The sequence below is a fragment of the Lipophrys pholis genome (genome assembly GCF_963383615.2).
Source record: "Lipophrys pholis genome assembly, chromosome: 9".
NCBI lineage: Eukaryota > Metazoa > Chordata > Actinopteri > Blenniiformes > Blenniidae > Lipophrys > Lipophrys pholis.
In genome coordinates, this window is record NC_137639.1 from 1836721 (window position 1) to 1864691 (window position 27971).

Sequence of the window (27971 nt, forward strand, 5' to 3'; positions counted from 1 at the left end):
ACCTGCAGGGAGGTTCTTAAATGGTGCAATGTGATCTGGGTGACGGTGCTCAGACTGTCACCCCCGCGACCCGGAAACGGATAAGCGGAAGAAAATGAATGAATTATTATTATTATCAAATGAGAGAAACATGGTGATCTACATGTTTTTCAACAAACTGCAGGAGGGATCAGAGCTGATCAGTACAATGGCTGAACCAGATTGACAATGGCTTCCTATAGAGATAAAGAGAGAGAGAGAGAGAGAGAGTGTGTGTGTGTGTGTGTGTGTGTGTGTGTGTGTGTGTGTGTGTGTGTGTGTGTGTTAGCTCCCGTTGGTGATAATGACCGAGGTGCCTTTGTGTGTGGGGGTCTGCTCCGGCTGCAGGCGGAAGTGGTCGTAGGGGGCGGGGCCTGCGTTGTAACCTCGGAGGCTCTCCGGGTCACAGAGGTGCTCCAGGGCGTAGCCCGTCAGGGAGTACGCTGCATGCTTGTCCAGGTAGGGTCGCGGGTGGGAGTGGGAGGGGTAGAGGGCGGGGGCCGGGGTCGGGGAAGCGGCGCAGGGCCCCGGCCGGCCGAACGGATGGTGCAGCTGCAAAGAAACAGGAGACAAGTCTGTCTGGAGGTAGTCTTTGGGCTTGTGGGCAAGCTCAGAACCCGGACTGCTGAGCCGGGACAAGGGGGCGGGGCTTGGCACCGGGCTAATCACCTGACTCAAACCTCGACACACTACAGTCTGCAGTGGCAGGGGTCCTTCAGTGTAATCTGAAGTGAAACACGGCCCGGGGCCCTTGGGGAGGCCGTTGGCGGGCCCCAGCGGGGCGTCCTGAGGGCCTCTGCGTAGGTGCAGCCGGCTCTCCTCCTCTTTGATCATCTGCTGCGTGGCTCGGATCAGCGTCTCGATCTTGCTCGGCTCCTGCGGGCTGCAGCGGTAGTGGTCTGCTCGGTATCGATCCCCTGAATCGCTGGCTGAGCCTCCGTCCGGAGAGCTGACCACGCTGTCCTCGTCCCAGTGGCCCCGCCCTGCAGGACCACACGGCAGGAAACATGTCAGAAACCACAATGTTGACGTTTCTATCCACAATATCTTCACTGATAAACCATTTTATTTGTCAGCGTCTTTCAGGAGACGCAAAGTCCCTGTAGATAATGAACTTGTTAAAACATTTGTTTGGAAGGGTAGAGCTGAGTGTCAGCCAATGAAATTGTATTTTGTATTTATAAAAGAGGGAGGAGATAGATGATGAAAAGGATGGGACCAAGGACAGAGCCCTGGGGGACACCGGAGGAGAGTGGAGACTGCTGGAATCTAAACGATTGCAACAAGAGAGGTTTGATTCCAAGAACCGGCTTCTGTGTTTGTATGTTGGTGAACTGGGTTGTACCCTGCAGAGTTTCCTTTCCTCGAGACGCTGCGAAATCAAACGTTTGTCAGCCACTGTTCTAGATGATATACTACGAAGACAGCAGTGTTAGTGGTGAGCTCCTGCTATTTCCTGTGAAGGCTGCAGTTATTGCAGGTCAGCGCACAACCCTGTCCTTCAGTGGGATCAGGTTTAGACCCTGCAGACTTCAGAGGCCTCCAGTGTTCCTCACCGTGGGCGCTGTGGATGGCAGTGACGTGAGGCAAGATGCTCTCGTATCCCTCCTGGTTCTCCAAGGAGCTTTTGCTCAGTGGCAGGATGGAGCGGGCGGTGCCCCACCATGCCTCCCTGCTGGGCGGAGGTGCTCCCAGGAAATATCTCCCCGCCTCGCATCGCCCCCGCTCGCAGCTCTGACCCTGCCCGTGGCTGTGAAGGTGTGAGTGTCCGTGGCCGGCGGCGTGGTGCTGGTCTTCTGCCAGGCTGTAGCAGAGTGTTCTGGAGTCAGCGAGCTGCCTGTACCCACAGGAGGAGTCCGGGCCCTCGCCATGCTCCAGCAGCTGGGGGGAGGCGGAGTCAGTGAGGGGGCTGCTGCCCCACGGACTGCCCCCCTGGTCCGACTCCGAACGCTCGGCCTGGAAGCTGGAATACTGCAGCCAGAGGCCAGAAGAGAAAGAACAGAAAGACTACAGATGAGGACGGTGTTGGCCTTTTGACCTCAGCTGGTGCTTTTATACAGAGGTGATAATGACACGTTTAGAAAAATAGATGAATTAAAATCAGTTTACAGAGAAATTACAGATCAACTAGAAATTAACAAGAAATTCCAGTCTGTATCGCCTCAATGCTATCATGTAGCCACAGGCTAACACGAAGACTTTTAATACTGTTCTGTTCAAACTACAACAGGAAAGCTCAAAAAACCTGAGGTTGTTGAGTTAACACATGTAAATATATTTATGCATTCATTCATCCATTTAGTTGGAAAAAGAGTTGGAAAAGAGGTGTAATATTTTGTTGGTCAGCATGTAATTCATTTCTGTCACATTACCCCAAAGTATAATTTACATCAAAAGAGTTTTATTTGTTTAAAAATATATAAACAACATCACGAGGATGTGGGCATGTTGAGTGAGGACATTCTGCAGCAGGAGAGGAAATGGTGGCACATCTGGCCAAGGAGGGAGGGGAATCAGTCAAAAAGTCCAAATTAAAAAGAAAAGAAATTGGAAGTCAAGAGAGTGACATAGAATATGTCTTCGGAGAGACAATAGACACAAAGAAAAATGTCTTTCTTGGGGGGAAAGAAGCTTTAAAGTGATAAAGAAGTCAGGAGCTCCTCACCTGTGTGTACGGCGACAGTCTGGCTTTGTTCTTGGGCCGGGACATCCGGCTCTTGGGGGTCTTGCAGTTGTCCGTGAGGCTGCTTGTGCTGCTGCTGTAGGGGAAGGAGGACTTGGACGTGGCCTGGTCCAGGGAAAGCTGGAGGCCTTTGTATTCTGTCTCCCTGCAGACAAACAAAACTTCAGTATGGAGCATTCACAGCAACAACGCCAACGATTTCACAGGAACAGATTCTGTGTTCTGTGTTGTTTACTAACCAACACCAACAGCTTGTGTGCACCTGCTTGTTTGGGCTTTCTGTAGGTGCAAAAAAGCCCATTAACATGTGTTCAGCAATTAGAGCCTCATCATGGAGGCGGGAGCAACAGCACATGGTGTGTGTTCAAGTGTGTGTGTGTGTGTGTGGGGGGGGGGGGCTGCAGCGGCTGTTGGGATGCTTGTTTCACCAGAAGGATTGCAGCAAGGCCTTCAACAAACACTCAACTGAGGAAAAGCTGTCCAATCAAACACACCAGGAGATTAAAGGCTATGTCTGGCTAAATCAGGCCCATAGGAGAGGCTTGGACGTCTCACTACTGGGAAATGGGAATTGATTTCTCGCTAAAGTGTTCTCGCTGTGGATGATGAATCAAGTTTGAGACAACAGAAAAGCTGGACAGGGTTTACTCCAGACAAATAGAGATCCATCCTCCGTGTACGCCTCCCCCTCCGTCTCAATCTCTCGCCACACAAACACCCAATCAGACATGCAGGTGGACACACTTCACAGGATTTGCATCAGTTACAATGAAATCGGAGAATATCTGCAGCATTAAGCGCTGTTGCTCTGGCCAGGCTGTTGGAAGTCCAAATATTAGCTAATCCTTAATCGTGAGGATGTTTCCTCAGAAAAGATTTCTCCGTCCAACAAACATACAAATGGTGGATTTTGTTCCGACTTTGTTCGAATGATAGGATTAACTTAAAATTTCATCATTCACAAACTACACTCTCTTTCTTGCTTTTCATATTCATGAAATCCTCAATCATGACAAACCAATGAGAACATCCATCCTGCCTGCTTGTTGATCTTACAAAATGTAAAAAACACCTCAGAAATGTTCTGGTTCTAAGGAGCTGCTGATCAGATGGTTGACATCCACAAGGATTATTAATGCAAGACAACATTTCAAGTGAAAATTTATTATTTTGTGTCTGAACAGTTATAGATTATTGGTCAAATAAATAACTAAAGTCTTGTTTCCGCTGAATGAGTGGGAAAACATATTTCCTGAGATACAAGGAGACTTTTTCCAGGACACGTCTGAATGGATTTATCTATATTTATTTATCTATCATGTGACTGAATGAAGTATAAATGAACTGTTGTGCTGTAATTCTAGGAATTTAGATCTTGTATGTGTTTTACAATAGTTCTAACTAATCTCAGCCTTAGTAAATGGAGCTTTTAGCTTCAGATATTTTATAACTGCATTGTTTACTGAGGGTATTTTTGTGAACCATTAAAAAACAGGGAAATGTAAGAATGTGAATCAGGGTCAGCAGCTACTCAACAGCTAAACATAGGATCAGGGTGAACAAACTTCTGATAACACCACAAATGAATCTAATAGCTTTTTCCTTTAAAATGATGTTATGAAGATATGATGCTGTGAACATGTCGGACCAGAAAGCAGAACGTATACCAGAAACAGATCTGAACTCTTTCTGGACACGTCAGGAAACCACAGACCAGTTTGAGAACTTCTTTTAGCCTTTGTTGTGTTTTTATATGTTCGTCTTATATTGTGTTGAAAAAACCCCAGAAACAACATGCAGGTTTAATTCAATTCATTTCAATTCAACTTTATTTATATAGCACCAAACACAACGCGGTCATTTCCAGGTGCTTTTTAACAGAGAGAAACTCAACAGATCCACATGAGCAGCAGAGCGACGGTGGAAAGGAAAACTCCCTCTACCAGGAAGAAACCTGCAGAACCACAGACCCTGGTTATTCAACCACTGCAGACTGACCGCAGTAAGAGGCTTCAGATCAACAGGTTAACTCAGACCATAAGAAAACTTACAATTAGGTAGAAATGAAGGTGATTACATTCTAGTTAATGTGTTTTGTTTATTTATTGGAGTAGATCATTTAATCTAATTCAAAAGGCCACCAATTAAAGAGTCATGGATTAAACTTTGTGCTGGTTTCAGTTTAATTTAACTTGAATCTACGCATGCAAACACACACACATGAAAGTGTTTAGAAGTTCAATAATTTTCTGAAAACATGAAATTAGTCCATTTGCATTTATTTGACAAGAAATGCCAGACTAGCTACAGCATATGATCAAAAATACAATCACATTTAATGTGCAACACAAACTAAAATTGCTTATTTGGATTGAAGATAAATAAGAATAATGTTCTCACATATTGATGCAGAATTTGATTATCTCATTATTGTGCTGTCAGAAATGTTCAAACCTTGTTTGGCTCGGTCTGGACTCACTTTAACAGACTGAGTGAGGCTGAGTGAGGCTGCACAAACAGTCCAGCCTGACTGGATAAACTGCAGCTGTGAAACAAGCTGCGTGCGGCCGAGCCGAGCAGCCGGGCCTAGGCGGCGGCGGCGGTGGGCCCAGGCGGCGGCGGGGGCCCAGGCGGCGGGGGGGGCCCAGGCGGCGGCGGGGGCCCAGGCGGCGGCGGGGGCCCAGGCGGCGGCGGGGGCCCAAGCGGCGGCGGGCCCATGCCGCGGCGGGCCCAGGCCGCGGCCTGCCCGGACCTGCAGAGCTTATCGGGCCTGTGCACACAGCCAGAGTTCACGTACAGGTGAAGAGCCGTCGTCACCTGTCTGATCCACGACTGGATCCACTCAGCAAGCTGCTGCTGATAACAGCAACAATACACCGGGTCTGCAGCCTGTCTCACCCTGTTACCTGCAGCCTGTCTCACCCTGTTACCTGCAGCCTGTCTCACCCTGTTACCTGCAGCCTGTCTCACCCTGTTACCTGCAGCCTGTCTCACCTTGTTACCTGCAGCCTGTCTCACCCTGTTACCTGCAGCCTGTCTCACCCTGTTACCTGCAGCCTGTCTCACCCTGTTACCTGCAGGCTGTCTCACCCTGTTACCTGCAGCCTGTCTCACCCTGTTACCTGCAGGCTGTCTCACCCTGTTACCTGCAGCCTGTCTCACCCTGTTACCTGCACCACACATTTCCACCTGAGATTGTAGCAACTAACCTACGACCAGATCTAGTCTTCTGTTCTCATCAGATTGCTTTCCACATAGAACTGTCAGCCCCTCGAGAGGGCGCCATGGGGGAGGATGCGATAGGGGAGGATGACATGTGGGAGAAGGCCAATTGGGGAGAAGGTCATCGGAGAGGATGCCATGGGGGAGAAGGCCATGGGGGACGATGCCATGGGGGAGAAGGCCATGAGGGAGGATGCCATGGGGGAGAAGGCCATGAGGGAGGATGCCATGGGGGAGAAGGCCATGAGGGAGGATGCCATGGGGGAGAAGGCCATGGGGGAGGATGCCATGGGGGAGAAGGCCATGAGGGAGGATGCCATGGGGGAGAAGGCCATGGGGGACGATGCCATGGGGGAGAAGGCCATGAGGCTGCAAAGGCTTCATCGTCAGTTCTACCTCAAAGCTTCTTCAGGACTTTGGGATCAGCAGACAGGCCCGGAGGAAAGCAAAGCCTTGGCCAGTGCTGCAGAGAGAAGCAGTCACTGGCTGTGGATGAAGAGGAAGGATTGTGTTTGAGCCTCTAGGTGACAGAAGGACGAACCAACCTGCAGACACACCCAGGTCTGACCAGCCTGAGGTGGACCCGCCTTGTGATAAAGGACCCAAACGCCCAGATCCTCAGTACACAACTGAAGATGTGTCAAGGGTTGGTTTCACTCTGTAATCACGGCCAAAACTCAGTGGCGGGCCGTGCATTTCAGACCCAGAACCTCACTACTGCAAGTGAAGTCAATCCACCCCTCAATAACTATTTTATGGGTACAAAAACCATGTTATCATGCAGAAATGCAGTATAAAGAGATGTTGCATCACAGATAGATACACGTGTAGCCTGAATAAATACCTGTACTGATGAAAAAAGTTCACAACTCTCCTTCTACTGCAGCTACATAAAAAAGCGGCTGCGATTACCGAAGCTTCTGGGGGTCGAGGAGGGTGGCAAGCGTCAGTTTTTTGTGGTCTTGAAAAAAATACATTGGCAAATAACATAATTGTGCCGCAAGTAAATTGCAGCAGCCCTCCGGGTGCTTGGAGTGCTGCGGTGCGTTCAAAGACCTCTTGGAAAAGTCCGTATTAAAAATAGTTTTGACAATAAATCTGCCACCAAATCTCCTTATCTTCTCCTTTACCCAATGTGAGTTCACAAAAACACTATTAAATCAACACAACTGTATTTTTGTTCGTACAGCTGCTACAGATGCAGTCAGCTAGCTAGCTGAACTCTCTGACGAGCCAATCAGAGGGCTTGAAAATACTGACGTTACCTTAGGCCTGCTAGCAGGCCCTGAGTCAGCAATATCAAAATCTGATTGGTTGAAGCATCAATGTAAATGACTTCAGGCAGATTTCTTTACCCGGCAACAGGTGATTTTTAAATGTGATTGGATAAAAGCTTTAATGTGGAAGTACACATCTGGATGCAGCACAGACAGGGGAGAAGATATGAGAGGAAGCGGACAGACCGTTAGGAATTATTCAATAAGTATTCATGGACAAAATCGAATCAACATCAGTCTGTGAGAGAAGGCCTTGCAGGCTGTGACGGCCCGCCACTGCCAAAACTGCAAGAAGTGTGCTGAACTTAAGGGATTGTTAGATCCAAGTCCTAACTAGGAATTTAAATACAAGATACAAAACAGAAGCTGATTAACTCAGAAATGAGATTGTAGAACAGTTGTAAATCTGTTTAATACACATTGGAATATAGTAGCAGTTTAAACTGTACAATGTGTATTTTTATACTTTTAAATATTTATGTATTATAAAAATGTGCAGCTGCTGGTTTTGGTTATAAGCTGTAATAGTGCAACTTGGATTAACTGAAACATTTACTCCTTCGTTGCACTGAGATTGTTCAAATTAAAAAATATTTGAGAAAATTGTAAACTAAGAGAGATAAATAAAACACATCAGAAATAAGATAAAAGTAAAAACAGGATTACATGGTGATGGTGGTGGTCGAGTGGTGTGATCACGATTCGCAATTTGTAAACAAATGAATGACAGTAAAGTCTTTTGTGTTTCTGGATCTGTAATTCCAAATATTACCATTTTAAGGAACTGCACTACATACATACATACTCTCACCACCAGCAGAGAGTTTCTTCATTGTCTTATTGTTTAACCCCACTTGTCTCCTGTTGTCATCAGATTTGATGTGATGTTGAAATACTGAAGTGAAAGATGATCAGCTGTCAATAATAATAACAATAATAATAATAACAATAATTATAATAATAATAATAATAATAATAATAATAATAATAATAATAATAATAATAATAATAATAATAATAATAATAATAAAAGATTAGAATACATTTTATTCTAATGCACTTTACACTTAAGCAATCTCAAGGTGCTACAAAGTAAAAACAATTAAAAAAAATTTAAGGTTATAAGGTTAAAAGAAAAAACTACATAAAAGACATTTAAGAAAAAAATTACTTTTTAAGAGGTAAGTTTTTAGGTTTCTTTGAAAAATATTATCTCAACCGTCCATTATACCCTGAAGACTTTGTTCCTGGTTGAAATCTTGATAAGTTGAACTCTAAAATAGAATCTCAGACTGCAATCAGTCAGCCAGCTTTAAATAAACTCCACCAGGAGACTGGAGCCACCACAGGTAAAACACACACTCAGCAAGCTGAGGGACAAACGGTAGGTTCTGATAAACCAGCATGAAAGGGAGACGATTGACTGATAAGACAGGAATGTCTCTTTCCACCAAATGTAACTCGTCATATTAACTTCTGTTCTTTGGTTTGGAACTCAGACAGAAACAATAATGAGGTAGAAACTTTTGCTATATCGGCAGATTGGACGCGCCCGGCTTTTACAAACACATGTCATCGTTCCAATTAACCTCCAGTTAATTGCTTCAGAGCAACTGTTTGCATAAATCTGCTGAACCAATACTCATTATCTTATCAAAGCAGAGATTGACAGCGCAGCAGAGATGTGAGACAACCTTTTCTGCCCCGGAGCTGTCGCTTTACAACAAACACACCTGCAGATTGGCCCCCATCCACAAATATAGCCAACAATACACCCTGGGAAGAGCAGAGAGGAAAATGTTTGGTTTCTCTTGTCAACGGGCTTCAACTTGGGATGTTCTTGATACTGGACCAACTAATAGCGTTCAATTTGAACAATATTTGATTATCAATTGGTGGAAATTGGATGAAGATGGAGAGCCGTGATGATTTGGAGGTATACATTCTGAACCTGAGCTTTAAAATATTATCTTATTGATAGATAAAGTCTTATTTGATTAGGAATCGGTCTGAGTTGTAAGGCAATGAATTTAATGGCTAAAATCTTCAAAATGGCCGGAACAAATGGTTAAACAAGTATGAAATACCAAAAATAGGTTTACCGGCTGTCTTATGTACACTTCTAAATCTGGATCATAAATACTTTCTGTCCACAGATCAAAATCAAATAGTTTCCTCTTAAAAACAACCAACCAACCGGCCAAGCGACCGACTGACCAGCCAGCCAACCAACCAGCCAACCAACCAGTCAACCAGCCAACCAGCCAACCAACCAACCAGCCAACCAACCAGCCAACCAACCAGTCAATCAGTCAATCAACCAGCCAACCAACCAGCCAACCAACCAGTCAACCAGCCAACCAGCCAACCAACCAACCAGCCAACCAGCCAACCAGCCAACCAGCCAACCAGCCAACCAACCAGTCAACCAGCCAACCAGCCAACCAACCAACCAGCCAACCAGCCAACCAACCAGTCAACCAGCCAACCAGCCAACCAACCAACCAGCCAACCAGCCAACCAACCAGCCAATCAGCCAACCAACCAGCCAATCAGCCAGCAAGCGACCGACCGACCAGTCGACCAACCAGCCAGCCAAGCGACTGACTGGCTAACTGACCGACTGACCGACCGACCGACCAAGCAACCAAACTGTACTTATGAAATGATAGAAATGAAACATAAAAAGAAGCTGTTGTATGAGGTGTTGTCTTTAATTTAAAGGTTAAAGTTGTTTTGAAGGTAATAACCAATTTATCTGGTGGAACGCGACAGAAACGTCTCTTCTGGTGATAAAGATTTCTGGACTAGGATTATCTTTATTCTGCTGATGTGATTCTGTTGAAGAGATGCTGTGAAAAGCTGTTTGTCTGTGTAACAGCATGAGTGAAACACAAACTCCAGTCAGGACACTTCACTGTCGCCTCAATCTCCTCGGACAGACAAACACAAGTGGCTCCGACTCCAACAGCAGACTCACGTGAGAACGTAATTGACGCTGACGATGCAGTGAGGCCGAGACGAGCGGCTGTTGTGTACGATGGTGGCGTAGCTCTGAACCCAGACCCAGCCGCCATGTTTGGCCAAGAAGCGGTAGTACTTGGTGGTGACCTGACCCTTGACCAGCACTGCAGGACCCAGACAGGGAGAAGAACACAACACGTCACTGAGAGAGGAATCCAGCAAATCAGAGCACTAATATCACTGAACCCTGTAAAAACCAACGACGCAGAGATGTGATCGGCATTAAAGTCACAAGTATGAACGTTGTTATATAACTCTGGAGCCACATGTGGCTCTATAGCTGCTCCATAGAGGCTCTGTGAAGCTTTCGTGAAATTATAATGCAAATTAACATTTTTATTTTGTTTCATTTCAGTAACCAGACTGTTTTCCTCTCCTGGTTAACAAAAGCTTAAAAAGGTAAAAGGCCTAAAATTGACACACCAACAACAACAAAAGTGACCCCAGGGGAAATACCCAAAACATTTGTGAAAAAAGCTCAAAAAGGTTCCAAGGAAAAAAAATATTTAAAAAGCTAAAATGTATTAATGGTTATTAATAACTAAAACCCAAAGAAAAGGTACAAATTGGAAAAAAATAAAAATAAAACCTAATTAGCTCAAATTGTTTAAAAATTCTAAAGAGGGAAAAAAGTCAAAATATCAAGAGTCAAAATGGATAAAGTGGATAAAAAAATGAATAAATAAAAATAACTGGCGAAATGGCATGAACGGATAAAATACCAAAATGTTGAATGGCTGCCTATTGGAAGAGTAAAATCTGCATTTTGCTGAACTTACATTCAGGTCCTGTTAACGCCACAACCTGTCAGATAGAAACGCAGCGCTTTTGCAGTTTCGCTTCAGAAAAGTTTACTTTAGTGTTTAGATGGTGAGGTTCTGAAAACTATGTCCGTTTCAATGGAAATAGCAGAAACACTGTTCATGTGGGGCCACTAGTGGGTGCTGTTGTTTGTTTTTGTAATGAAATCACACACGCACACACAGCAGAGAACAAGGAGCTCTAAACATGAACAATGGGAGAAGACAGACATTCTGGTGGACTGAACACATTGGATTGTTATTATGGTGACTGTCAAAATAAAACTACCAAGTTACGATGTGATTATGGTGACTGTCAAAAAACTACCAAGTTATATTGGTATTACAGTGACTGTCAAAATAAAAGTACCAAGTCCAGGAGAACATGGACTGGGAGTCATGACACCACTGAGGAAACTCCGTTCTGATTGGCTCTACTGAGCATGTGCAGAAGAAGAACTGGTTACTACGGCCGTGGTGCACATTGGCAGTAGCAGTGCTGTCTACACGGTAAAGTTCCATCTTGAGAGCTGTTTTCAAAAAGTTGCATTTTCAGTGGCCCCAAGCACGGTTGTCATGCTTTGGGCATGAACCCACAACGCTATGACAGTTCTGAGTTTTCACTTGAGATTGTTGTTGAGTAAGCAGGGCCTCATATCAGATGATAATTGTTAGATTAATTCACAAAACAAGAACATTTCCAAACTTTTCTGCCACAGTAATGTAGTAACACAGTAGCTGAGGTGATGAGACATGATGTCTATGACTGAACTTAGCAGAATAAAACACGACATTATGATAAGGTGATATTTTCATGTAACATAATGTGACATCACAAAGAGATATGAACTGACATGAATGTGCAGAAGACGGCATGATTCAGTGCAATATAAGTTAATTGGGGCTCGGTGCATTAATGCATCAATCAATTAATCTGACACTTCACAAGAGCGTCTTTTTTAAAATTATTATGGCTTTTATTGTTTGTCCTTTTGCTGATGGGCTCTGAGTATGAACACAGAGGATTGACTGCTGGTCTCCACCACTCAGAGCATGAGGGGGCAAGGCTAAACCAGAAAAGTTAAATTAACTGGTCTGATTATCAAACAACACTACGTTTACACGACTAATGTTGTTTTTCATAAATGACTCAGATGTTTCTAGTTGACTTTACAGCCTTGAAACAACTTCATACATCCAGCAGCTGCAGCTTCAAATCCCCCGATCACCAGGTCACTTTACTGTGTTCAATACAGAACTCTGCAGACCCGGATGTTAGACCACCACAGACGTATTTCCAAGACAAACAAAGTCTTAAACTCCCAACAATCAAGTTATGATGGTGGTTCTGGACTGAAGTAAATTCCTCTTAACATGAATCCATATTTAGGTTGTTTTCACTGTCCTCTTCTCTTGTACCTGTCTCTCATCATGTGTTTGTAGTGTGTGTGTGTGTGTGTGTGTGTGTGTGTGTGTGTGTGTGTGTGTGTGTGTGTGTGTGTGTGTGTGTGTGTGTGTGTGTGTGTGTGTGTGTGTGTGTGTGTGGAGAACTTGTAGGAAGAAAAACAAACCTAACTCACACAAGTGATGAGCGCAGCGCAGGTGGAAGGAGTCACAGCTGTGGACATGATGGTAGAGGGTCTTCTCTATCAGATCCTGAGGCTCATAGCCAGTCAGCTCTGCCACCCTGAGAAACACACACACACACACACACACACACACACACACACACACACACACACACACACACACACACACACACACACACACACACACACACACACACACACACACACACACACACACACACACACACAGGACATAAGGCCATTACGTTCCCTACAGGACAGTACAGGACTGTAGACGATGGCAGGGGATGGTAGAGGACGGTAGAGGACGGTAGAGGACGGTACAGGATGGTGCAGGACGGTAGAGGATGGTAGAGGACGGTAGAAGACGGTAGAGGACGGTAGAGGATGGTAGAGGACGGTACAGGCTGATACAGGACAGTAGAGGACGGTAGAGGATGGTAGAGGACGGTAGAGGACGGTAGAGGACGGTAGAGGATGGTAGAGGAGGGTACAGGACGAAACGGGACGGTAGAGGACGGTAGAGGATGGTAGAGGACGGTAGAAAAAATACAGGACGGTACAGGACGGTACAGGACGGTACAGGACGGTACAGGACGGTAGAGGATGGTAGAGGACAGTAGAGGATGGGAGAGGACGGTAGAGGATGGTAGAGGACGGTAGAAAAAATACAGGACGGTACAGGACGGTACAGGACGGTACAGGACGGTAGAGGATGGTAGAGGACAGTAGAGGATGGGAGAGGACGGTAGAGGATGGTACAGGACGGTACAGGATGGTACAGGACGATACGGGACGGTAGAGGACGGTAGAGGACAGTAGAGGATGGGAGAGGACGGTAGAGGATGGTACAGGACGGTACAGGATGGTACAGGACGATACGGGACGGTAGAGGACGGTAGAGGATGGTACAGGACGGTACAGGACGGTACAGGATGGTAGAGGACGATACAGGACGGTAGAGGACGGTAGAGGACGGTACAGGACGGTACAGGACGGTACAGGACGGTACAGGACAGTAGAGGATGGTAGAGGACAGTAGAGGATGGGAGAGGACGGTAGAGGACAACAGAAGACCCACCGTGAATCGAGGAAGATGAGCTTCATGTCCAGACTGGCTCTGAACATGAACATGTTGCTGTGCAGTTTGATCTCGGTGACGGCGCTGGGCGGCAGAGAGTGTCCCACCGCCACCAGGCCCACGTTCTGGTAGCAGCCGTCAAAAGGAGACATGTCCAGGCTGTACTGACGGATCTTCAGGTAGCCGCTGCAGTGAATCACCTGGGCCAGGACGGCATGGATACACACAGAAAACGTACTTTAATCACCAATCAATAAGTTTCTGACTGGATAAATCTTCAATTGTAAAGAGTGAAGCAGCTGAGATTCGCTGCTGGAGGACCAGTATGGAAGGTGTAGATCCTCCTCCACCTAATCTATCCCAGGATGCATTGCAACATTTTTATTTGCAAAAACAAAAATGCAAATCCACAGAGTGGAGGATGAAACTTTTTTTACGGTATGAAATAGTTTTCAAGTCGATCCATCGGTACAAATAAAAGCACATTTTCTTGTAGAAATGTTTGTGTGCATTTGGAGAATTTGCCTCAAACTGGACTCGTTCAGCACCGATACGGTTAAAACAGGTTCTAGCTCAGCTTTTATTGTGTTTGTCTGGATCATTTTCCGCCCAGTGGATCAGTCCAAACCCACCTTGTATCCTCCACAGGTGAGACCAGCGTTTCTTTTCGCGAGGACACATTTCATCCTGAGGAAGAAGGAGCGCTCCATCTCATACTCTGAAATGAAAGAAGAGTCCTGTCACTTCCTGCCGATCGTCTGCAGGACTCTGTGGCCGAGTGTCTGATACCTTGGACCAAGTGGGAGTGGTAAGGCTGGTGTGCCGTGAGGACGGCCGTCATCTCATCGTGGTCTGCTGGATGGATGTATTCGTAAATGCTGTTTCCCGTCAACTCTACCTGTTGGAAAGGACATGGCGCTCATTAGCTGCTCCGCCAGGCCGCCAGGAGGACACACTAGATTAACGACACCAACCTGCGACAGGCCCAAGTGAACCGATGCCGTTTCTGAGATGTACATGATTTTACCGTCTGGAGCGACCACGAAAATGAAGCCGTCTAAAGTCTGAAAGACAAACAGTATTGTGTTAGATATACACGAAGCCTGGACGAGGAAGCTGGTAGTTCTGTTATTAGCACCTGACGTGTGTCAACAACACAGGACAGAAACTCTTCTGGACTTTGTCCTCATGGACTCAAACAGTTTATCCGTGCTGGTTAATGGTGTGTAACTGATGCACGGCCAGACTTTAAATTACAGATGTCCCCTTAACCCCCATCTCCAAGGAGAGACTGAAATGAAGACATGTCCTCTTAATCCTTCACAAGCAGCGATTCTGGATGGAGACGTGATAATTAAGAGACGACCCCCGACGTGCCAATGCAGTCGCTGTGTCCACACTAGAATGTCTCGAGGTGGTAAGAGCCCCTCACAAAGACTGAAATGTGAACGTGTCCCCAAAGACAGATGCTCCTTCTTACAGATGTCCCCTGAACCCCTGGAGTCTGGATCGACGGAAAAGGTTCAATTGTGACTCTGGTTCTGCAGGTTCCTCCCTGATAAAAAGCTGATCTTTCTTTCCACCTTCTTCTGCTTGATCATGAGGAATTGATGGCTTTTCTCTGTCAAAGTGCATTAAAGTGAGTGTTTTATTTGGCGCTATAGAAATAAAATTTAGTGAAATCAAAATTGTCTCACAGATGTCTCAGACGCAGACCAGATGCAAACATTAACAAATGTTCCTAAACTCCTCATGCATTTTGTAAGTAAAGGCTTGAATCTCCAGTTCTCCCATCACAGCCTCACATGTGGCCCACTGCTCCATGCTGCAGTTTCTGGGTGTGCACACCCACACACATGCATTATGTAGGCAGGCACATGCCCGAACACACACCATGCTTGGGTTTTCCACTGGAAGGCTCAGAAATCTGGCAGCTCTCTAAAACAACGTTCAATTGTGAGAGCGCCGTTCACTAACACCAGGATGAGCTGTTCACTAACACCAGGATGAGCTGTTCACTAACACCAGGATGAGCTGTTCACTAACACCAGGATGAGCGCCGCTCACTAACACCAGGATGAGCTGTTCACTAACACCAGGATGAGCGCCGCTCACTAACACCAGGATGAGCTGTTCACTAACACCAGGATGAGCGCCGCTCACTAACACCAGGATGAACTGTTCACTAACACCAGGATGAGCTGTTCACTAACACCAGGATGAGCGCCGCTCACTAACACCAGGATGAGCTGTTCACTAACACCAGGATGAGCGCCGCTCACTAACACCAGGATGAACTGTTCACTAACACCAGGATGAGCTGTTCACTAACACCAGGATGAGCGCCGCTCACTAACACCAGGATGAGCTGTTCACTAACACCAGGATGAGCGCCGCTCACTAACACCAGGATGAGCTGTTTACTAACACCAGGATGAGCGCCGCTCACTAACACCAGGATGAACTGTTCACTAACACCAGGATGAGCGCCGCTCACTAACACCAGGATGAACTGTTCACTAACACCAGGATGAGCTGTTCACTAACACCAGGATGAGCGCCGCTCACTAACACCAGGATGAGGGCCGCTCACTAACACCAGGATGAGCTGTTCACTAACACCAGGATGAGCTGTTCACTAACACTAGGATGAGCGCCGCTCACTAACACCAGGATGAACTGTTCACTAACACCAGGATGAGCTGTTCACTAACACCAGGATGAGCTGTTCACTAACACCAGGATGAGCTGTTCACTAACACCAGGATGAGCTGTTCACTAACACCAGGATGAGCGCCGCTCACAGTGACGGTCAGTTCACATTCACCCAAAATATGAACGAACGTTCACTGAACTTGTTCAGGCATAACACTGGAACTGCGTGAAGTTTGATCTGGTAGCTAAAGTGAAGGTGAACGACACCGAACCAAATGAAGGGTGACCCCCCCCCCCCCCCCCCCCCACCCCATCCTCTTGATGTTTGACATCAGTAGTTTGGAGGAAATGAGTCGCCATGTTTCCTGCTCCGTCGGTTTGACCCTCTGCTAGTGATGATGAAGTTTTGTTGTCTTTATAATGTTAATATAAAGGTTTTATATAGCGCTTTTCTTGACACTCAAAGAGGCTTTGCATCATTCATTCACTCCATACTGGATGGTGGTAAACTACGGTCCTGTTTCCACGACAACGTTTCACGTGACAACACCTAATCCGTTAAAGAAATGTGTGTGTTCACACTGCAGCAGCGGACAAAGAGACAACGATGTAGTTAGTCTGCCGGGCCACTGGAGGGCGCTGCTGCTTGATTTTGTAATGAAACTACACAGACGTGTGCAGAGAACAAAACACTATAAAGGTGAAGAAAATGGAGAGAACCTGACATCCTAGTGGACTGATGAGGAACCGGATGATATCAGGGAGAGTCTCAACTATTAAACTACTGATCTGGAGGATAAAACTAGAATATGGACCGCGGGTCGTACCACTATGGGTCGTACCACTACGGGTCATACCACTACGGGTCGTAACACTGCGGGTCGTACCACTACGGGTCGTACCACTACGGGTCGTAACACTGCGGGTCGTAACACTGCGGGTCGTACCACTACGGGTCGTAACACTGCGGGTCGTAACACTGCGGGTCGTACCACTACGGGTCGTACCACTACGGGTCGTACCACTACGGGTCGTAACACTGCGGGTCGTAACACTGCGGGTCGTACCACTACGGGTCGTACCACTACGGGTCGTACCACTACGGGTCGTAACACTGCGGGTCGAACCACTATGGGTCGTACCACTATGGGTCGTACCACTACGGGTCGTACCACTACGGTCCGCCATGTTTGTTTACAACTGGATGAGCAGGAGGGGGGTGGAGATGAGCAGTAACAGGCTCTGTAGCCTCCATCAGTCTCTGCAGGAGGGATTAGCACCATGATAGAATCTTTCCACCTAAAAACTTTGTGGATACAGTGGATCAGAACACTGGTGTCGTGTAAACGGACCCCCCAAAAGTGAAGAACGTTTTGCAGGTTCGTTGTCATGGAAACGGGGCCTATGTATGTCGCCACAGCTGCTCTTGGTCAGGCTGATGGAGGAGAGGCTTATTCTAAATACTATTCATACAGACTATGAGAGCTGGCCTACTGACTAAATGAAATGAAAGAAATAAATAGTTGTAATCATATTGGAACATAATAGAGGTAAAAAAAAAGTATAAGAAAAGGGAAAGATTTTTCTTTTTTAACAGAATAGATTTAATTGTTGAACCCAAATCTTATAACTACTGATGATACAGTTTGACTTTGTTCTAATATTATTCAAACAATTTCAAAATAACTTTTAAACCTTCACATAAAATTATCATTTGGTGTTAATATTTAACCTTTTCTGAGAAAGTTTCTCCACATTTTAACTTTGGATTTTACTGGAAATTAAAAAGTAAAAAAACATTTATTGTACTTTTTAGTTGAATGTGGCTGCATGAACACGGTCATTCACGTCATTTCTAGGTTCCTTTCATTTATTTGTATGTTTTTATGTGTTTTAAGGGTAAATATATGCAGATTGTGTGGGCGCTAATTAGTGGCATTAATCCTGTGTAACTGATAATGATCATAATAAGATTAATGAGGCAGATGAGCAGTGCTGCTGCGTTAATAACTGCTCCTTCACATTCCCTCTGAGCTGCTGGAGCTCCAAACCTCCCTGAGTCTGCTGTGGTCACTTCTCCTCCTCCTCCTCCTCCTCCTCCTCCACCTCCTCCTCCTCCTCCTCCTCCTCCTCCTCCTTCTAGTCCTCCTCCTCCTCCTCCTCCTCCTCCTCCTCCTCCTCCACCTCCTCCTCCTCCTCCTCCTCCTCCTCCTTCTAGTCCTCCTCCTCCTCCTCCTCCTCCTCCTCCTCCTCCTCCTCCTCCTTCTAGTCCTCCTCCTCCTCCTCCTCCTCCTTCTAGTCCTCCTCCTTGTAGTCCTCCTCCTCCTCCTCCTCCTCCTCCTCCACCTCCTCCTCCTCCTCCTCCTCCTCCTTCTAGTCCTCCTCCTTGTAGTCCTCCTCCTCCTCCTCCTCCTCCTCCTCCTCCTCCACCTCCTCCTCCTCCTCCTCCTCCTCCTCCTCCTCCTCCTCCTCCACCTCCTCCTCCTCCTCCTCCTCCTTCTCCTCCTCCACTCTGAGCAGCACCGGCTGCCATTCGGTCGTTTGTTAAACTGCTGGTGCCGCATTATCACCGTGACACCGTGTAGTGTGACTGACCAGGGAGGAGGGGGGTGGGGGGAGGGTGTGTGTGTGTGTGTGTGTGGTGGGGGGGGGGCAGACGGACGGTCTGTGTGCGTGACCATGAATGTGCTCAGCTCATTTCACTCCTCCTGCACAAGAATGAAGCAGCAGGATGGAAGCAGATGGAAGCAGAGCACACAGTCCACCACCCAGAACAACAACAACAATAATAATAATAATAATAATAGTAATAAGAATAAGAATAAGAATAATGCCTCGTTAAAGTCCCTTTTCGTATTGGGCCTTTTCGCCAGAGTCCATTTGACTTGTTCATCTTAGTCTTTACTTTGTTCCTTCTCTCTTTATGCCTCTCAGGTTTGCTTTAACGTGTTTCCTTGTGAAGTCCTGAGAGATGTTTTTATTTTTAATTTGTCAGAAGAAATCCTGATAATTTGGATTAAATGTCGGGTAAAACTATGAATAACGTCACTAAAGCACTGATTGTTTTATCACTGAAGAGGCTGTAGGTGTAATAGATATTAAATTATAAAATATGCTTCACTGTTTATTTATTCACTGAGAAGCCTTGTGTGTGTATACTGTACATTTTAAACATTGAATTTAATGTGAATTCTTAGTCTTTCTAAGGCGACGAAGAATTCTCAAAACCTAATTGTAACCACAGCAGCTGACTTGATATAAGAACTTTACAAAACCTCTCCTGAGCCCAGGAGAGTTCTTATTGCCTGTAGAGCTCAATCCTTAGATATGAGGACTGCATGTTGAAGTGGGGAAATTTAAGCTCACACTTCCAGAACCTCTAATGGGATTTGAAAACTGCAGAACTGCAGAAAAACATTGTTTCCTCCTTTCAGAGACGCATTTGATTTGATGGTGAGAAAAGTTTACCTGCAGGAGGTGGGAGCCCAACTCCTGACTGACTCCGTCCAGAGACGTCCTGCTCACATGACCCCAAGACTCCCCGAGGCCTGCAAACACACACACACACACACACACACACACACACACACACACACACACACACACACACACACACACACACACACACACACACACACACACACACACACACACACACACACACACACACACACACACACACACACACACAGAAACAGAAGTCAAAGGTTGGTGTGGAGGGAGAAATGTTTACCAACCTGATTCTATCGTTTGAAACCCCAGATTATGTGAGACAGAAGAGTTAGAGGTATTTTATTTTATGTTATCTTATTGCAGTTCAAAGGCAATTATTGGTAAGATAAGATAAGATAAGATAAGATAAGATAAGATAAGATAAGATAAGATAAGATACGATCAGATCAGATCAGATCAGATCAGATCACATAACATAACATAACATAACATAACATAACATAACATAACATAACATAACATAACATAACATAACATAGGGAAAGATACGATAAGATCAGATAAGATCAGATAATAAAAGCTAAGATAAGATCAGATAGGATAAGATAGGATAAGATAAAAGCTCCATATTGCACAAAATATATGTAAATAATATAAAAGAATGATAAACTAAAACATGTTAAATATTTACAGAGAAAACACCATGAAAACAAGAATTTATATTGTTTTAGAATCACATTTGGAAGGAATATTCCAAATTAAGATTAAATATATTATTAAATACATATATATATAATGATAATAATAATATATATATTATAATATATATATTAATATCAGATTTAAATTGCGCTTCAATTCAATAAATATCATTTATCTATACAGAGTAACATGAAAATCCACCAAAAAGTATGGATAATCTGGTGTCTGTCTGTCTCCACATATAATATTCCCAGTGAGTGTTTCGGTGCTGAGCCACACAATAAGGCCTCAGGCTGCAGAAGCTCTGCTGGAGCAGTTCGGACCAGAATCAACCCTCCAACAATGAGCTGAGCCTGCAGACTCGCAGCTCCGCAGAAACACTACAAATAGACAAACTGCGCACTTCTATCAATTCTGGATCGCTGCAAATGTAAAGTAGTGTAAAACACTCCCAGAGACCCGCTCCCGTCCCCGCACAAGTAAAAACGAGGCCCGGTCCTGCATAACGCGTGCGTAACGCGTGCGTGCGGAGCGCATTCATATGCAAATCCCGCTCCGCGGAGCAAACAGGCGGCTTGCAGCTCGCCTCGGGGGAGCGTGGGGTGGGGGGGTGGTGGTGGGGGTGGGGGGGGCAAAAGGCGCAATTTACTACCTCGCAAGAAACAACAAACACCGAAGCAGGCGTGGAAAACTCTCCAAGACAAACAAACACACAGGCTGTGGAAAGTGTTTTCATTCAGCAGGAAATAATTAAATACAGAAATAAGCAAAGAGCCACCATTTATTATTATTATTATTGTTATCATTATTATTATTATTATTATTATTATTATTATTATTATTATTATTATTATTATTATTATTATTATTCACAGTTTTCTGTCTCGCTATGCTGACGTGTGAACGGATGAACAGCAGCACTGGCCCTTAAGAACGAAGTTAAATGCAAATTCTTCTCATTCTATGAATAAATAGTAAAAGTTAATATCAAATAATTTACGTTACATTTAAATCTTTAAATGCTTAATTTGCATTTATTTTTTTTTTTAAATGAAAAATTGATTTGTTTTCAATATGAAAAGTAAAAATCCGATTCTTAATGTAATATTTACAGACTGGAATATGTTAACGATTTTTTATCACGTTCATAAATATGGAGGAGTGACGTCACGGGCTACAAAAATTTTAAAAGAGAAAGACAGATTTCTTTTTTAAATCAGATTTAATGAGATTTCTCATATATCGTGTTATAGTCATTCCATAATATAATTATTATAACACAGAGAGAAAAGTACAAAATATACTCATCAAAATATAATAATAATAATAATAATAATAATAATAATAATAATAATAATAATAATAATAATAATCTAGATCAATGCACGTTCAAATACCCCAGGTAAGAAAACAAGAAAAACAAGAAAATCTATATTTTTATTTTAACTCTATTTCTGGTCTCTCGTGTTTAAAATACAAGACGTTATAATACGGAATTAAAATAATATTAAACGAATGCAGGGTGATCAAAAACTAAATTAAGACTGTAAAATCTCTGGGATTATAATATTATTTAAAATACAAAAGTAATAATAAAATATACTTTAAATGTGCGCATGTTTCGGAAGAATTCATTTGAAGACCATTATTGAAAATACTCCCAGAGCGCAGAGTAACGCGGTTAAATTGTACTTGACTATTTATTGGAACGAATATTATCGCGGAAGATATATTTCTGGCTGAGTTGGAGCGCAGCGGTGCAGAAACATTAAAACACAGAACCGTTTATTAATGAAGCCATTAAAGGAAACTCCCCGCGCGTCCGACACAGGATCGATTCTGTAATTATGACGTGACGAAGTTTAACATGTGAGATTTTCATGATTGATCTTGTAGATTTAAATGAATTGAATTGAATATAAACGGTGACTGTTGATGACGTCAATGTGTTGAAATAAAGAATTCCAGCAGCAGAACCACAGAGTCCAGACATCAGCAGTGTAACTCAACCCAGGTTGGACCAGAGGTCAGAGGTCAGAGGTCAGAGGTCACGCCGCCTCTCTGAGCCTCTTTGGGCCATAAATAAGAGTGACCGTCCAGTCAGTCACAAGAAAAACACAACAAGACTAAAGTAAAAAGAACACTTTACCTCTCACTCCTCTTTACCTCTCACTCCTCTTTACCTCTCACTCCTCTTTACCTCTCACTCCTCTTCACCTCCTTACTCCTCTTCACCTCCTTACTCCTCTTCACCTCCTTACTCCTCTTCACCTCCCTACTCCTCTTCACCTCCCTACTCCTCTTTACTCCACCACTGATTCTAAAACCTCTCAGGTCTCCAGGTGGAGTTAATCAGTCAGAAACTGTGAAGAGCTGCAGCCTTTAGCTGGTTGAACACACCGAGGAGTGAGCAGAGGAGTGAGGAGAGCAGTGAGGAGTGAACAGAGGAGTGAGGAGTGGAGTGAAAAGAGGAGTGAACAGAGGAGTGAGAAGTGGAGTGAACAGAGGAGTGAGGAGAGGAGTGGAGTGAACAGAGGAGTGAGAAGTGGAGTGAACAGAGGAGTGAGGAGAGGAGTGAAGGGTGGAGTGAACAGAGGAGTGAGGAGAGGAGTGAACAGAGGAGTGAGGAGAGGAGTGAGGAGAGGAGTGAAGAGTCACTAAGTCAGCAGCTTCAGTCACACCGTCAGGAAGCAGAACGTCTCCAGTGACTTTATAGAAACTCTGATTTCACTGCAGCAGATTAGAAATAAAACTTCTGCTGCTCCAACAAGTAGAAATAATCCCAGAGAATCTCGTCAGAGTTTCTCTGTTAGAAATAATAGAAACACATTAAATGAATAAAAGCTTCTATTCAGACTCTTCTTGCCTTCTCGTACAGTGATACAGTATTTCTAACCACATCAGGGCAGATGTGTTCCTGTTACTGTTAAAACACTCAAACCCGTTTCAGTTCAGGTTCCGAGTGATCCGGACTGGTGAATAGAGTCAGAATAACTTTAACTTTTAACTTTAAAGTTTTTCTTTGCTGTGGACGTGATGAAAATGTCAGAATATTCACAAACCAAAACAATTAATACAGAAAATGAAAAAAAACTGTCAAAATAAACTTGAATTTTAATGAAACTTTCTGCTGCAAAACAGAGAAAAGTCCAGAAAAATTCTGGGACTGTTGCATTCTGGGTGTTTTTAAACTCCACCTGACAGCATGGCTCCGGAGGCAGCATCGCTGATACCTCACCTCACCTCACATCAGCTCAGCCTCACCTCAGCCTCACCTCAGCTCAGCCTCACCTCAGCCTCACCTCAGCTCAGCCTCAGCTCAGCCTCACCTCAGCCTCACCTCAGTTCAGCCTCACCTCAGCTCAGCCTCACCTCAGCCTCACCTCAGTTCAGCCTCACCTCAGCTCAGCCTCACCTCAGCCTCACCTCAGCCTCACCTCACCTCAGCCTCACCTCACCTCACCTCACCTCACCTCACCTCACCTCAGCTCAGCTTCACCTCAGCCTCACGTCACCTCAGCCTCACCTCAGCTCAGCCTCACCTCAGCTCAGCCTCACCTCAGCCTCACCTCAGCTCAGCCTCACCTCAGCCTCACCTCACCTTAGCCTCACCTTTGCTCAGCCTCACCTCAGTTCAGCCTCACCTCAGCTCAGCCTCACCTCAGCCTCACCTCAGTTCAGCCTCACCTCAGCTCAGCCTCACCTCAGCTCAGCCTCACCTCACCTCAGCCTCACCTCACCTCAGCTCAGCTTCACCTCAGCCTCACGTCACCTCAGCCTCACCTCAGCTCAGCCTCACCTCACCTCAGCTCAGCCTCACCTCAGCTCAGCCTCACCTCAGCGTTGTGTCGCTACGCGTAAGAAATTACTTGGTTTTTTTATCTCTATTTTACAGATATTTTTACAATTTGTCCTGATTGGAGCCTCTTGCAGGCTGGTTATGGCCCAAAGTTATAAAAACCCTCAAGAGAAGAAAGGAACCCCCCCCCCAGACCTCTCTAACCCCCCCCCACCCCCCCCCCCCCCCCCCCCCCACCCCCCCGTGGTTGTTTACATCAGCCACTTTGCGCTCACTGCTTGTTGTTTTTATGGGTTAATTTGATTTATTGAAATGTGGGAGCTCTACTGCCCCCTGGTGTTCAGGCGAGGTGCAGCTGTTCTCAGGAGGCCAAGCAGCGTGAAAGAGCGTTTGTGTTCCACCTTCGCTCCTGCTGCTTCAAGCTGCTCCATATGTGGAGGATCAGAGACTCTAATGTCCAAGGCTCTGCAGCAGGCACGCAGAGCGCAACACACACACACACACACACACACACACACACACACACACACACACACACACACACACACACACACACACACACACACACACACACACACACACACACACACACACACACACACACACACACACACTCCCTTCATGTAATTTCTGCTGATCATATAAAAAATGATACCAAATAATCTGACATCAGAGGGTTTGGATTAAATTCTCAGTTTGTTTCAGGACAACGTGATTCTGTTTTCACCTCATTTATCCCAAACTTCACAATCTCACTTACAAAATACTGAATTCTCTCTGATTGTTCAGGATTTACTGAAATGTAGTTTTAAAAGCGCGCCACTGATTGATTTTTTTTAAATGGCGATTACTTTATTATAAACACATGATGAATTCTGCCATGTGTAAAATGTTACTTATAATTCAGTCACTAAAGGAAGAGGAGGGAAAAAAACTTTAATTACTGCAAAAACAGCAATTGATTTTAAATTGAAATAGTAAGTAGTAGGTAAAGTAAAAATTCCGATTTTGGAACTACAAAAGCAAAAATGTAATATTGTCTAACTATTCTCTTTTATTTACTACATCGTGTCACGTTGACTATTTGTATTATAACTGTTTTTAAAACATAAAATATAAAACGAAATTTAAAGAATTTTGTTTCACCTATCGAATTCAACACACTAGCATATATATTTCATACTTATTGTATTGTACTGTTTTTTATTGTATTGTACGGTAGAATAGACCACATTTAAATACATTATAATCCAAGTTTTCAATTAAAAAACCCTCCAATGTTTAAATCTTCTGATCAGAGGCTCATGGGTTAAAAAACACTTTGTTAAAACAATTACAATTTGTTTCGATGACAACAAATGCACTTAATAAAACACATGTAATTCAATAAATGTATTCATAATTAAAAAAGGCTTGACGCTCATTTTTTTTCAGTTAAGAAATGAACCACAGCGTTAAAATTAAAAGCATAAAATTAAAGCATACACATATATATATATATATATATATATATATATATATATAATTTCCTTTTGGGATTGATGAAGTATTTTCTATTTAAGTCTATTAAAAATCTTTAGAAATCATTAAAAAGATTATGATTTCTAAAGGGTTGCAGTAATATAGCAGCTATTAATTCAATAAATACTGAAGAAGTTGTTCAGATCGCGCATAAACTTTATAATTATAAACTTTCCACATTATAAGCAGCGTTCAAACGAGCATTTAGTCACTGAGTTGTTGCTTTTTTAATTAATTCGTTCGCTCAGAAGAATCAGAGAAATCCAAATTCTGACGTTATTCTCAAGAAAAAAGTTCGAATTTGATGAAATGGAGATGCAGTATTTTGAAAGTGTCTCCCCTCCTCTCCTTCCTTCCTACCTTCGGGGAAGACGACCCTCATCTTCAGGTAGCTGGTGGTCAGTCTGATGATGGAGGCTTTGTCCAGCTGGGACGTGATGGCGGAGGGAAGCGGCAGCAGTTTGGCCAGTTCGTAAAACTCACTATTCTCCTTCTCCCGCCGCGTCCGGGCCGCGTTTTTAGACTTCTCCTTCATGTCTGCCTACTGGGCTGGACCGGAGAGTCCCGGGGAGTCCGGGGAGTCCCGGAGGGGAGCCGGGCTGGGACCAGGCTGGGAAGCGGTTCGGCGCTCAGGCGGCGCCCGGCAGGTGTCTCATGACGCACGGCCGCGCTGCGCGCTGCGCCCCGCTCCGGTGCTCCGGTGTCCCGGTGTGTCCTCTCCCGGTTCGGCCTCAGAAACACCTCCAGCTGCTGGAGCCCGCACACAGCCACATAATCCAGAACCGTCTGATTATTCCAGGATTGTTTTTAAATTATCATAAGAATTAAAAACAGTGTTGGCCTGTGGGCAGAAGGTGAGCGCGCGCGGCTGCGCTCTCAGCGGAGTCTCGAACCATCAGAACCGGCCCAGCACCGCAGGCCTGCGGGATCACACACACACACACACACACACACACACACACACACACACACACACACACACACACACACACACACACACACACACACATTATTTCTCCTCACATGGAAATGATTACCTGGTTCCACCTGTTCGAGTCTCACCTGAAGCGGCCGTCACAGCACGCGCACTCTGCGGGTCACACCCGCACGTCCCCCGCACATCTTCACGCTCTGCTCCTGCGTGAGGAGCCTCCTCAGACCCGCAGGCTCTGGGACCCGCCCACCGCACACGGCTGCGCTCTGATTGGTTCAGATTAGACCCAGCAGCGCGCTGATTGGCTGTCCTCTGAAGCGACGCGTTGTATGGCGAATGATGATTGGCTGGGATGAAAAGTTCCCCTCTGGCCTCAAACTGAAAAGATTCGGTTTGATGATTCTGAGACTGTTCAGGTAAAAGACTAAACAAAATAAAGACACGTTGGACCTTCAGCAGCTCAGCTGCAGTTTCACACTAAACCAGACAATATATGGAGCGAAATGTAAACTGATTCCTCAAGAGTTTACTGAGCAAACTCAATAAAACACCTAAACCTGAATGAGTGTAAAACATTTCAAGATCTTCATTACAGGCCAAACCATGACTGAGTGCAGCCCGGGCAGGCCAGTGCAGACCAGAATGATCCCACCAGACCAGGTCTGAGTGACGGACTGACCCAGGGTGCAGAAAGAACCAGAAAGAAACAAGTTGAGTTTCTTCATTTAACTGTGTTGGAAGTAGATATGAAAGGAAAATGATCTTATTGCTCTTCTAATAACTAACTAACTGTACTTCATCAATCCATATAGGGGAAATTCCTTTTTCACGTTGACCGATGCTATTTCTAGAGTGTGGCGGTGCCGCCACAGTACGGTGCTCCGGGGAGCTGATGGGGGTCAAGGCTCAGAGTCCCACAGTGGTGCCCCGTCTACAGGGATCCAACCTGCAAACTCCCAACACCGAGTACTCATCTCTAACCTCTCAGTCTCCACCAACCTTAAGCAGCAGAATGTGGAATTAAGAATACCTCAGTGTGGATGTTAGATTAGATTATATAAGACTTTATTAATCTCACAAGAGGAAATCCAGTCATCTCAGCAGCTCATTGCACAAAATAGTTAGAGACAGGATATTTGCACACAGAGAATAGACTAAGTATATATAAAGAGACAATTAGATAAATATATTGTATATATACAGGGCCATGTCT

At 44.9% G+C, this 27971-nt stretch overlaps 1 protein-coding gene across 1 annotated transcript; it reads right to left on the minus strand.

Moving 5' to 3' along the window:
- Positions 1–303: 303 nt before the first annotated feature.
- On the minus strand, positions 304–26359 carry sim1a (SIM bHLH transcription factor 1a; the record flags this gene model as incomplete). The annotated part of the gene is made up of 11 exons (XM_080471571.1): positions 304–1001; positions 1575–1989; positions 2684–2846; positions 10181–10328; positions 12605–12711; positions 13695–13894; positions 14327–14412; positions 14484–14588; positions 14665–14758; positions 19818–19897; positions 26185–26359. The coding sequence occupies 11 exons, from the start codon at positions 26357–26359 to the stop codon at positions 304–306; spliced, it is 2271 nt and encodes a 756-aa protein (XP_080327697.1).
- Positions 26360–27971: the final 1612 nt, after the last annotated feature.